Raw genomic sequence first — 12469 nt, forward strand, 5'->3', positions numbered from 1 at the left:
CCAATGTGCCAGAGCTTGCGGTCACGGACCAGCCAGCGCCGAAGCTCTCCCTCGCTTTTTTCAATCCGGCTCACAAACTCTTCCTCTCCTTCTCTCCGACTCTTCATCGATCCGTCCATTCGAAGCTTCAATTCATCAACCAAGCTTCAATTCCATCAACTCCATCACAATGGCTGCTGCTCGCATCACCCCCAAGATGGCCACCCTTACCAGGGCCGCCCGCCCCGCCTTCCGCGCTCCCGTTCAGCAGCGCGCCTTCACCGGTACAGACTGACCTTCACCCTCGTTGCAAAAGTTTTCCATCAATTGTGCATCCCGTACTGAGTCAATTCCATCACGAACAGTTGCCAGCCCTGCTGCCAAGCGTGTCACTCCCTTCCAGGCCGTCAAGCGCCAGCAGCCCTCTGCCATCCTCAGGGCCGCCCAGTTCAACAAGCAGACCGCCCGCCCCTACAGCTCCGAGATGGCCAACGCCCTCGTCCAGGTCTCGCAGAACCTTGGTATGGGTAACGCCGCCATTGGTCTCGGTGGTGCCGGTATCGGTATTGGTGTCGTCTTCGGTGCTCTCATCCTCGCTGTCGGCCGCAACCCCAGCATGCGTGGCCAGCTCTTCTCCTACGCCATTCTTGGTTTCGCCTTCGTCGAGGCCATCGGTCTTTTCGACCTGATGGTTGCCATGATGGCCAAGTTCGTGTAAACGTCTGCCAGGGGATGATGGCATTGGCGATTGGGGCCCGCGTTGGGTAACTCTGATTGGCAGATCGGGCCTCGTGTGCCCATCACTCGTCTTTGCTTGGAAACGAGAACAGGGGATGCAGTCATCGTGGTGGAATGGACACCGTCGGTGGTTTAGAGCGATGGAAATGTACCTGTACGAAAAAATACCGCATTAGAGCCATCGAACATCTTCGTGGTATTTGCTCATAGAAGGGATTCCTTTTTTCCACTTCCTCTCCGCCGCTTGTACCTTATAATCATGTAAATCAACGCGTCGGAACATGTGCACTGGATTGCGCAACAACACCAGCTCCAGCGCTTCGGGCACGCTCAATGGCCCGGCCTCGACCAAAGCTCTCGATCCCTCCACCGTGGCCTCCGAATCGAGCGAGCTCGAGCTCGGATTGCGCAAGCTGAAGAGCTTTCCCCATATTCCTCCAGTGCCCCTTCCCCCGCAAAACCGGTTCTTCTCCGCAATCGCAAAACGGACGGAGAGTGGACTGATGAGCCCACGACGGAGACAATGCATCATCCGCCCGCCCGCCCGCCCTAGCGAACATCATCTCAGTGTTGCTAGCGAGTCGTGTGGCGGGTACCACGGGCAACACAAAACATGCTAACGTGACCGATCAGAACAACACCTAGACATACCGATGCGAAGTACCGGGGTAGCTTCATCAGGCAAGTCGTCCGTCGCCATGGCTCGTCTCGGGCGTTATCTTCCACATACTAGATTGCTATCCCATGGCCATGACTTGATCACACTCCCGCTCGTTACATACCGTTCGTGGAATCAAAGTCTTCCGGGGTCAGCCAACACGGCTACCCGGCTGGCAACCTTGTTGCTGGTTGCTTTGCGCCCAACTCCGTTTGATCTGGGCACGTGGAGTCATGGTGGGCGTGTCGGGCTGGAATTGCATGTACGCGACGCTCCAGCTCACACGCGCTGTTCTCATATGCTTTTATTGTTCCCTGTTCCTCGGATCGTCGACCCGGTCCGGAAGCGACAAAGCAGGCCTGTTGGTCCTCTGCGGCGTCGAATGGCGTGGTGAGTGGGCACCAACACGACGAGCTCCATTGTTCGAAACAATCATGGACACCTCCCACCTCTCGCCAGGAGCGTTCTCCATTCGTCCGCGGCTGGTGGCAGAGGAGTGTCCGCCCTCGTCCGGACAGTCCCCGAGATTGATCCGAATGGAGACGTTGAATTAGAAAGGTGTGCAGTGCAGGCATTATCCGCAAGGTAGACGAACAGCCGAACCGGCGGCCTGGTAAAGTTTGTCTGCTCAACAACTCTGGAATGCGGCGTGGAAAAATTTGCGCCAGAAGGTGTCGGGACCTGACACTGCGGTGCATAGAGTGCCATCGCGCCTTCACACGTCGCACCCACGCATAGTTGTTTTATGAACATACAGATCCAAGCCAACGGTCACGTCTCATCGCACGTTCGAGTCCATGTCCAGATCCGGAATGCAGACCCCTCGCACGGAACGCAGGGTTTCGGGTATCTCCCCAGCCATCATGCCGCTCTATCAAGAGCATTACAAGTCTCTCGAGCCCCTCCATTGGCAAAGCAGAAGCCCGTGGGACGGTCGGCGTTGCGAGGCAGGGGGATTATCGCGTGCCCCTTGGAGACTGACGTAGGATCGTCATTAGTCGGTTGCCGATTGCCGCATCCATCCGTGAACACGAACCCCCAGAACACCACGAGGCAGGTCACGACAATCGCTCCCTCCAATTTTGGCGCCTTGTAACCGCGATTGCGTACCACGACGCGTGCGCGCACGTGACCTCGCGATATTACGTGTCATCAGCCGAGTGCGAAAACGCAGCGCCCTCACACCTCCTGCCCCTTCGCCCGCCGCAAGCAAACATGCATCTTGCCAAGCAGGCTCTCTCAATCGCCACCAATCCCAAGTACGCCCGATGGCTGTGCCCGCTGCTGCTCATCGGCGACGCCGCGCTGTGCGGCCTCATCATGTGGAAGATCCCCTGTGCGTCTAGCCGGCAACGCCGTCTGCTCTGGCCTGCTTTACGCTAACAACGCCCGAGGGACAGACACGGAGATTGACTGGAAGGCCTACATGGAGCAGGTGGCGCAGTACCTGGCCGGCGAGCGCGACTACGCCGCCATCAAGGGCGGCACCGGCCCGCTGGTCTACCCGGCCGCCCACGTCTACATCTACCGCGCCCTGTACGCTCTCACCCACGAGGGCCGCGACATCGCCTTGGCCCAGATCGCCTTTGCGGGCCTCTACCTCGCCTCGCTGCTCGTCGTCATGGCCTGCTATAGGCTAGCAAAGGTGCGGGTTTTCTTTCCTTCTTTCTTCCATCCCTAGTCCCTACCATTTTGTATATCTAACATGGATCGAAGGTCCCTCCGTACGTCTTCCCAATGCTGGTCCTGTCCAAGCGGCTGCACAGCATCTTCGTGCTGCGTTGCTTCAACGACGGCTTCGCCGTCTTCTTCTTCTTCCTGGCCATCTACGCCTACCAACGGCGCATGTGGACCGCGGGATCCATCCTGTATTCACTGGCCGTCGGCGTCAAGATGAGCGCCCTGCTCGCGCTGCCGGCCGTGGGCTTGGTCTTGCTGCAGGCCATCGGCAAGGATAGGGCCTTCACTCAAGCGGGCATCATTGGCTATCTGCAGGTACGTTTTGATAGTGTATATATCGTCAAATCCCCAAACCACTGATGTCTAGCACAGCTGCTCCTTGGCTTCCCCTTTCTCCAAGTCAACGCCAAGAACTACTTCTCGCGCGCCTTCGAATTCTCGCGCGTCTTCCTCTACAAGTGGACGGTCAACTGGCGCTTCGTATCCGAAGCCACCTTTCTCTCCAAGCCCTTCTCCGTGGCCCTGCTCTCCCTGCACGCCGCCCTATTGATCGTCTTCGCCGTGACCCGCTGGCTCAAGCCGGCGCAGCGGCCCTCCCTCGCAGACAACATAGGCATGGTCTTCCGCGAGCCACTCGACCAGCTGCATATCGGGCGGCGTATCAACCCGCGCTTCGTGCTGACGGCGATGCTGGCATCGGTAGCAGTAGGGGTGCTGTGCGCGCGCTCGCTGCACTACCAGTTCTACGCGTGGATCGCATGGGCGACGCCATTTTTGGCGTGGCGCGCGGGGTTGCATCCGGTCGCACAGTACGCGCTGTGGGCAGCGCAGGAGTGGGCATGGAACGTGTTTCCGTCGACGCCGACGAGCTCGGCAGTCGTGGTGGGCGCGCTGGCATTGCAGGTTGGTGGCGTGTGGTGGGGGACGCACGGGGATTTCGAGGGCGGCGTGGAGCTGCAGCATCATCACCAGCACCAGCATGCCGAGTAGTCTGCCATGTACAAGCACCCTTTCCGTCTTTTTTTCTGAGCGCGCAATGACCACTTATTCGTCGTCGTCGGAATCCGAGGGCGGCATCTTGCCGACGGTCGACTGCTCGTCGTCGCTGTCCTCAGGGTAGGCGGACTGCTTCTTGAAGTGCGGCGGCCTGGAATGGATGGCGAGTCAGCCCTCGACCTTGTTTCCCTCGGCGCGCCCTTACCAGTAGCTCATCTTCCGCCAGGCCTTTTCGTCGCGCACGACGTTGATGATCTCGCCGCCCAGCTTGTTGTCGCGCTCGGCCAGGGTGCCAGCGTCGACGACGACGTAGGTGCCGCGCTTGACCCAGATGGTGCTGCGGAACTTGGCATTCAGCTCGACCAGCGTTGCGGTCCTGTCCGGCAGCTCGACCGAGTAGAGGTTGTTGCCCTCGGCCTTGGAGACTTTCGCGATCGTCTGCATGGCGGTCAGGACGTCGGGCGGCGTAAGGGTTTCGGCCTCGACGGCGTGGAGGTTGCGCTTTGGGCGGCCCATTGTGATGGGTATATGTTTGGGGCGGGTGAGGCGCGGAGGCGATGCGGTGGTGGACGGAGTGACATTTTTTCTGCTTTCTTCACATGTACAGCGGGACCGGCGCACGGGCCGTATGCTGCCGGGGCTTACGAGCCCTCTGTGCTCTCAGCTCCATCGAGGATGCGACACGTCCTACATTGGATATCAGATGTGAGTCTCGAATGCAGGTGTTGGATTCAACTGCCCGCGTAAGTACGGTGCAGCACTTTGGTGATGCAGATGCGGGTGGGCTCGATTCTTTCCATTTCATCATCGTCTGTTGAGAGTATTGCTGGAATAGGCAATGCTTCCCGCTCCGGCTATCTGATCGCTGTTCCTACCTGACCCTTCACAGTACACTGTCTGGTTCCACCCTGCCGTGGCACAACCAATGTCGATTGCTAAGCACCATGGCCGCTCCCCGCAGCCCCGGATTATTTCTTCTACAGCATCCCGCCGTGTGCTGGGTTGACGACTTGCGACCATTCTTGCAGTCTTCATTCTCGAAGCCTTTACTCCTGTAACATGGCTCACGCATTTGGTAATCTCTTTGATATTGAAGATCCCAAGCGCATCACCACACCTCCCCTCTCACGCAAACAGTCCCTTTCCGTCCGCAGCCCTCCTTCCAACCAAGAGCTCGATGACCTCATCTTCGGCGAGCCCGTCGCGACACCACAGACGCACACCAAGAGCGGCGCCGAAAATGCCATCTCGCAGACGCCGGGCGAGCTGGAAGGTAGCAGCAACACCACCCCAGCAGCAGTCCGGCCCGCCATCCAAACCTTCTGGAACCCGCCCATGAACAAATGGCGCGTCCTCTGCGCCTGTCTGGTCTACTTCGGCAACGGGCTGTCCGACTCGGCCCCGGGTGCGCTGATCCCGTACATGGAGACGTTTTACTCCATCGGCTACGCCGTCGTCTCGCTCATCTTCGTGGCCAACGCAGCCGGCTTCGTCGCCGCTGCCTTCTGCACCGACGGCCTGCTGCTGGCCCGCCTGGGCCGCGCCCGCACCCTGGTCGTCTCGGAGCTGATCATGCTGGCCGGCTACATCGTCATCGTGTGCACGCCACCGCACTTCGCCGGCGTCGTCGTCGCCTTTTTCCTGCTCGGCTTCGGCTGCGCCATCAACCTGGCCCTGAACAACGTCTTTTGCTCCGGTCTCGCCCGCTCGACCTTCATCCTCGGCCTCGCCCACGGCAGCTATGGAATTGGCGGCACTGTTGGCCCCATCGTCGCCACCGCCCTGGCTGCATCGGGTGTTTTGTGGAGTAGGTTCTACTTCTTGTCTGTGGCTGTGCGTGTCGTGTGCGTCATCTTCAACGCCTGGGCCTTCTGGAACTATGAAAAGGAGAACGGCGATGATAGCGTCACCGAAGCTGTCCCACTGACAGAGCTGGGGACTGATACTGGCGTGGATGGAGAGCAGGGGAACGCCCAGGGCGAACAGCAGCAGCATCACACGACGAAGGGCAAACCGTCAAAGCGGGGGCTGCTGAAGCAGGCGCTGCGGGACCGGGTTACTATTGTGGGCGCGCTATTCATCTTCATGTACCAAGGTGCCGAAGTCGCCATCGCGGGGTGGGTCATCTCCTTCCTGATCGATTACCGCGGTGGAAACCCGGCGCAGGTCGGCTACGTGACTGCTGGATTCTTTGTAAGTTTCTCACCACCTCCTGCCCTCCCCCATCTCCAGAGGAACCGCGTCGATCTAATGCTTCAAAAACTCCCCATCCTCAGGGCGGCATCACCCTCGGCCGCTTCGCGCTCGCACCCTTCTGCCACCACCGCCGCATCGGCGGCGAGCGCCTCGCCGTCGTCGTCCTCACATTCGGCGCGCTCGCCCTCGACCTGCTCGTCTGGCTCGTCCCCAACCTGATCTCCAACACCATCTTTGTCGCGCTTTGCGGCCTGCTGCTGGGGCCCGTCTACCCGTGCGCCCAGACCGTCTTCGCCCGCCTGCTCGTCGACCGCCGCGACATCATGACGGCGAGCGTCGGCTTTATCGCCGGCGCGGGGAGCAGCGGCGGCGCCGTCGTCCCGTTCGCGACGGGCGCCCTGGCGCAGGTGAGGGGTAGCGGGACGTGGGTGTTGCACCCGGTTTGCGTGGCGGCGTTTGTGGGTATGGTGGGGTGTTGGTGGGCGCTGCCGACGGGGAAGGTGAAGAGGTCGCGAGACTGAGGCTGACGGGGGAGTTGTTTGCTGTAGGATCTGGGCTCCGTGGAGTACGTCAAATTGTTCTTTCGTGGGAAAGGAAGCTTTCAAATATTGACGAGAGAAGGGGAAGTAAGTATTGTGGTCAATCAACGTATGTACATACTACGCGCCATACATCTGCAAGTATTGCAATGCCGGGATCCATTGGAGGGCAGACAAATTTTCTAAGCATATATACAACAATGGCCCGAAGAGCAGAGCCAGTCTAGTTTTCTTGGCAATATCAGCTCCGTTGTGCGAATTTTGTCGGGCACTAGGGTCACCTGGTACGCGCTTTGTGTCTAGTCCGGACTCGATGAAGGAGCGTACAAGACGCCTGTTCTGTTTTGTTCCATTCGCTCCCTGACTTCGGTCCTGTGCGGCAGATAATCTTATGTATGATTCTTCCTCTTTCCTTCTTGGCACTAATGAAAGAGGCCGTGATGATCGATCCGAATGAGCTGCACTGCACGCCCAACGCGTGGCACTTCACTCGTCTCGATTCACGCGCCCGTTCCCATTAGCAAAACAAATTCCACCGGTTTCTCCTGATGAAGAAAAGATACGGAAGCAGATGCGCGTGGTACTGGAGATTTTCAACCATTTCAGAGTTGCATCTTCGTACTTCCATGCCCGCCAGATCCAACCCTCACATTCTTAGTTGGAGCAATAAATCCGTGGCTTGTGCAGTATCACTCCCATAAATAACACAAAACATTCGCGTTCGGTGGAATATTGAAAACTAAGACACGCATCTTAATGGCGGAAACGCCGCCGGCAGCGCATACATCGGCTTTCCGGTAGAGCCGTGGGGTGGAAAGGATATATATGTGAGGGCCCGCCGGCATGGCTGCGTATCCGATCGACCTCGCTCTGACCTCGTGGAATGGAGAGCGGTAGGCAAGCCCCTCCCACTCTCATCCGAGCCACTCCGTGGCACCAATGTTCCTTCACGGGAGCATGTTCATGAAGCAGGGCAGTCAAAGCAAGCAGAAGGGTATGTTTAACAAAACTATTAAGCTTCTACGTGGCTCCAAAATAACAGGTACAATTTTTTTTTTCTTTTTTGAAATCTTTCACCTTGAGGTTAGAAAGAAGCCAAAGATGCCGGTAAATGAGATGGAAAAATCAACTGGCCAGGCACCAAGATCACCAAACACCGTTACCCTCAGCCGTTCAGGAGTCGACAGTTCTCCTGGGAGTGATGACGCAGCGTTCTCGAAGAACGGGTCTAACAACGGAAAGCGAATGGTAAGACGACAGAGACATGCGCGCGACGCCGGAGTCTGGCAAATAACACCCATGAATTTCATCTCATCATCACTTCATCACAGCTTTCCGCTAATGGCCGTATCTCTGTGCGATTCATTCGCTTTCCGTAAGGGCCGATTCAGCCCACCGCGTACCCGCTTTCGGGCCCCTTTCTACTTCGAATCCCCTCGCCTCCCAGCACCCATCGTGCTTTCGAATATCTTCTGCATCCTCCATCGACCCACGGAATCCAAGAATTTCCTCATACGGACGTTGTGGATGACGTCCAGCGGTGGGTGGGCCATCGAGGCCGACACCGAAGACAGACCATGCGGAAGCCGCGACCTGATAAGTGCGAGCAGTCCGGCACGCGGCGTGTCGGAAAGAAGGAAAGCAAACTTCGACTCAACGGGAGAAGGTCGCGTAGAAAAGCGAAAATAAAAAATGAAGCCGAAGATGCTGATGAAGGCTCTCATATCCCCGTCCCGTGCATACTTCATGTCCGGATAAGTGGTATCTCTTTTTGCGTCGATAATCCGGATTCCCTGGAACACAACCCCTTTCTTCATGCGATGAGCCCATAATCTTCCGGCATAGATCGACCAGTGGCGAAGTGACGACGTCCGCCCGGGAAAAAGTCAGATTGTCGAGCTGGCGAAGAAGGAAAAAAAAAGAAAGCAAAGGACACACCGCAGAGAAAAACAGCAACCGCAGAGCGCCCGTTGAGCGCCGGAAAATGATGCAATCTGCAATGGCAGCCACCCGAAGCCAGACGCCGGAAAATGAGGAGCGTATCGCGGATAGAAAAGCAACGCGCGCAGGAGAATCGATCGAAAGGTAGAGTGCCTATTGTACCCGAGCAGCTCACTTCTGGCAGAAGAGCTCAATCTCGCCGAGCTGGCCGGAAAGGAGCTGATCTCGCTGCTGCTCCTTCCACGTCTCAAACGCCATCTGGACATCCTCGTCCGACTGAATGCTGACGTAATCCTCGTCGTCGAGATATTTAAGCTTTACTTGTCCAGAACTGAGACTCACGTTGGTACTGCGCTGCAACTTTGCATCGATGCGATCCTTGAGGCTCTGGAAGCTGATGTTGGTGCTGACGACCAGCGTCATGGTTGACCCTGCCGACGGGCAGTGCACCTTAACCTTCAACTGTGAGGGAATCGGAAGGTCAGATGGCTGGGCTGACGGCAGCGTCGGCGAGGCCGGCCTTTCGGTCGCCGGCGTCTGCGCCCTTGCCTGTTCAAACGACGATGCTGGCGTCGCAGTTCTTGACGACCCTGGCGTAATGCGCGAATCCTGCCGCGCGTTGGCATCGGGATAATCGAAGTGGAGGTTGATCTCGGAACCGGGCGTACGAAGCGCTTGCTTTTCTCTCTGGATGTTCGGGGACTGCTGGCGGGGCATGGATGTAGGGATGTTCGGGGAATTACTCTGGCTCCGGTTCACCAAGCCAGGATTGTAAGCGTAGTGGGTAGGGAAGGGGGGAACGTCTGGTACGGAGCCGCCTGGAGTACGTCGCTGTGCGCCGACAAGGTGGTTGTGAATGTCGGGACTACTAGCTGAACGAAGGCGGATTTGTGAGTTCATAGCACTTTGGGAAGCTGCATTTGGTGGCAGAGATGGTCGTCCTACTGCGTTCCGACCGTTGATGTGAGACCCACTTGAAGCGTCGCGAGAGGCGTGTCGAGCCATGGCGGGCGCGGTGAAACGATTGTTGTCGTCCCCATGCCACCCGTTGGGAAGCTGCTGGCGTGGGAACGGGAACATGCCGGATGAGGAGCTCGTGCGCGTCGACATGGGGGACTCGAGGCTAGGGGAGAAGTACGAGTCCATGGGTCCACCGGTGCCGGGTGAAATGTGACCAGCATGAAGAGCTTGAGTGCGAAGAGTGAGTGGCGGATTCTGCAGAGCGCCCATGGGGAATCGAGGTGGCGGAGCGCGGTTGTTCGCACCTGTAGGCTCTGAAGGCCGAGATGTATCTAGAGGGTTGACACCACTCTCGCCAGTAGCGGATCGGGCCCGGCCCGTAATAGTCGACTCGTTCTGAGCGAGTGAATAATCGGTTTGCCCAGGATAGCCGCTCGTGACTTCCGCAACGTCTATTTCATCGTCTTCGTCGTTTTCGGCATAGGGGTTTTCGATGGGACCTTGGTCTCTGATGTAGGTGAATTCTGTTGCCGACGTCGTCGAATGTTTGGTGGTACTGCTCGATCTCTGGGTGTCCTTGAACTGTCTCCTCTGTTGATCGACTTGGTGCACCCATTTCTTCAGGGTCTCCTCGGTGGTAAATCGAATTACGAAGTTCTCAATACCGGGATCGCCCTTCCAAAAAATCTGACATGTGTACGACCCTAAAAAGATCAGGTGTAAGCTGACTGCTACATGGCTTCCCGGATCCGGAAGCCTTACCTGGCTTCGCTGTTGAGATCGCGTCGGTAACGTTTTGCATGAAGATGCGACCTTTGAGCTGCAACTTGGGCTTTCCCCTCTTGTCATATAGTTGCTTGTTGCTCATGAGCTTGTTCTTCTGTTTGTTGGGATTGAGCTCTTTGCAACAGAGCAGGATCATTTCAAACAGGAAGATTTTGTACTAAAAAGCGTCGTTGTCAGCAGTCACCAATCAGACTTGGGAACGGCTGCAGAAGTATCGAGAAAGTTCGCGATGGACTTCGATTGCAACGTTCCAGTGTTTCGAGGGTAGGGTGACCCACCTCTCGCTCTTGGTCCTTGCCACCTCCTCCATCACCCTTCAGAACGGTAAAGGTGCCATAGAGCAGTAAATCTCCGAACCCTTCAATGCGATGACCCTTCCAGTCTTCGACGCGGCTCTTCAACTCCTCAAGTGCCTCTTTGCGGTCTTCCAGGTCGACAGCTTCGTTCGTTCTCTTCAGCACAGCAGAAGCGGCTTCGATGCCGGTAGAGATGTCGTCACGCCTTTCCTCATCGAGGTCACCCTTGTCTCTAAGCTCCTGTGAAACAATGAGTGTTTTGCCCAGCGCCAGAGCGGGAGATAATACGCACCTTTAAAAGCAGAGGATACTTGGCAAGGCGCTGGAAGGGTTTGAGCAAGAATGATGTCAGATGAGTCGGCGACTCGACCATTTGACGAAGCTCTGCAGTACCGCCAGTTTCCTTCAACTTTTCGAACTCCGCCATTGCCGTCTCTTCGCATTTTTTCTGATTCGCAATGTACGGCTCGTACACCTTGAACGCTTCCTTGTATAACACGAAAAGCCTGCCCCAATTCTGCTCCGACTCTGGTTGCGCATTTGTCTGCTCGACGCGAATTAAAAAGCGGCGTTGGAAGTCAAGCAAGGCGTTCAGGTTGAGGAAGATGGAGTGGACAGCATCGCCGGTGACTATTCCCCTCTCTTCCACCAGCTTTTTGAACTCTTGCAGGAGCTCGAGATGCTGCACGTAGGTCCGTTCGGTCTTGACGAGTTCGTCAATGATGTGCTGGCGTTGCGTCCGCTTCGTCGTAGTAGTTGTGTCAGAATCGGCACCGTCTCCAGCACCCATGTCACCGCTGATAATGCCTTCCTTGGTGAGAATGTCGAGGACGCGGTTGACGACCCTTACCACCTAGTACATGTTAGATCACGCCACACGATGCGCGATTCTGTAAAATCCACATACCTTGACAAAGCCGGTCGTGTCGTCGCCGTACAGGTCGCTGATCACGAAACACTCATCCGAGGGGAACTTCAGCGAATTGATGCATGCCGACAGGAATTTGTAGGTCGCGGCCTGCTCGCGCTTCTTTTCCGACACCTTGTTCTTGTCAACCTCGAGGCGCACGTCGGGATCGAGGGCATTGTAGATGGTCATCAAGGGATAGCCCTTGCGGAATGTCCTCCACAGCAATGTGACTGGGTCGGTGTCCTCGTCGGCCGCTTCCTCCTCCTCGCGCATGATGTCTGCGAAGCCGGGCACGGTGCGCAGTCGACGCGACAATGTCAAGCAAATCATGAACAGCGAGGCCTCTTTGTCGCCGCGCTTGTTGAGGACATTGTTGGCGGCTTCGATGGGCCCGCCGTTGGCGGGAGGAGCTGATGTCGGCAGGGGTGGCGGGGGGAACAGGGTCGAGGTGGAGGTGCCCTGGGACGAGTCGGACGTCCGCGAGGAATAGGTCGAGAAGCTCGCATGGTTTGAGTTCGGCATGAGGGGTGTGGGCCCGCCGGCGCTGTGGAGGCGGGAATGCGCAGTCGAAATGGGTGTGGTGTGGGTTCGAGACAAAGGCCCATGAACTCCAACCTCCATCATCACCGTGCCTGGGGTGAGAGGAATGAGGTTTGAGGTGCGGTGGTGAGGTGAGACCTCGCAGCGGAAGGGCGCCGGGGCAGCGCCTTCACGCCAGGTCGGAGTCGGCGATGCGGTGAGGTCGCTGGGGGTCGCAGGCGTGCGGTCAAGCTGGGGGCTGCTGCAGGGC

The 12469-nt window shown here is 57.4% G+C and overlaps 5 protein-coding genes across 5 annotated transcripts; 3 read left to right on the forward strand and 2 right to left on the reverse strand.

Moving 5' to 3' along the window:
• Positions 1 to 196: 196 nt before the first annotated feature.
• Positions 197 to 697, forward strand: ATP9 (ATPase complex subunit 9; the record flags this gene model as incomplete). The annotated part of the gene is made up of 2 exons (XM_066780219.1): positions 197 to 263; positions 345 to 697. The coding sequence occupies 2 exons, from the start codon at positions 197 to 199 to the stop codon at positions 695 to 697; spliced, it is 420 nt and encodes a 139-aa protein (XP_066629448.1).
• Positions 698 to 2590: 1893 nt separating this feature from the next.
• ALG3 (dolichyl-P-Man:Man(5)GlcNAc(2)-PP-dolichol alpha-1,3-mannosyltransferase) lies at positions 2591 to 3764 on the forward strand (the record flags this gene model as incomplete). Its single annotated transcript, XM_066780220.1, has 5 exons — positions 2591 to 2711; positions 2776 to 3020; positions 3092 to 3370; positions 3428 to 3571; positions 3759 to 3764. 5 exons carry the CDS (start codon positions 2591 to 2593, stop codon positions 3762 to 3764), a joined length of 795 nt encoding a protein of 264 aa, XP_066629449.1.
• A 335-nt stretch (positions 3765 to 4099) lies between these two features.
• On the reverse strand, positions 4100 to 4567 carry SLS55_008816 (uncharacterized protein; the record flags this gene model as incomplete). The annotated part of the gene is made up of 2 exons (XM_066780221.1): positions 4100 to 4202; positions 4257 to 4567. 2 exons carry the CDS (start codon positions 4565 to 4567, stop codon positions 4100 to 4102), a joined length of 414 nt encoding a protein of 137 aa, XP_066629450.1.
• A 543-nt stretch (positions 4568 to 5110) lies between these two features.
• On the forward strand, positions 5111 to 6768 carry SLS55_008817 (uncharacterized protein; the record flags this gene model as incomplete). The annotated part of the gene is made up of 2 exons (XM_066780222.1): positions 5111 to 6244; positions 6328 to 6768. The coding sequence occupies 2 exons, from the start codon at positions 5111 to 5113 to the stop codon at positions 6766 to 6768; spliced, it is 1575 nt and encodes a 524-aa protein (XP_066629451.1).
• Positions 6769 to 8898: 2130 nt separating this feature from the next.
• On the reverse strand, positions 8899 to 12201 carry CDC24 (Guanine nucleotide exchange factor for Cdc42p; the record flags this gene model as incomplete). The annotated part of the gene is made up of 5 exons (XM_066780223.1): positions 8899 to 10391; positions 10450 to 10587; positions 10721 to 11009; positions 11062 to 11622; positions 11677 to 12201. The coding sequence occupies 5 exons, from the start codon at positions 12199 to 12201 to the stop codon at positions 8899 to 8901; spliced, it is 3006 nt and encodes a 1001-aa protein (XP_066629452.1).
• Between the last annotated feature and the right edge of the window lie 268 nt (positions 12202 to 12469).

The sequence above is a fragment of the Diplodia seriata genome (assembly GCF_021436955.1).
Source record: "Diplodia seriata strain FDS-637 chromosome Unknown scaffold_9, whole genome shotgun sequence".
In the NCBI taxonomy this organism is placed as follows: domain Eukaryota; kingdom Fungi; phylum Ascomycota; class Dothideomycetes; order Botryosphaeriales; family Botryosphaeriaceae; genus Diplodia; species Diplodia seriata.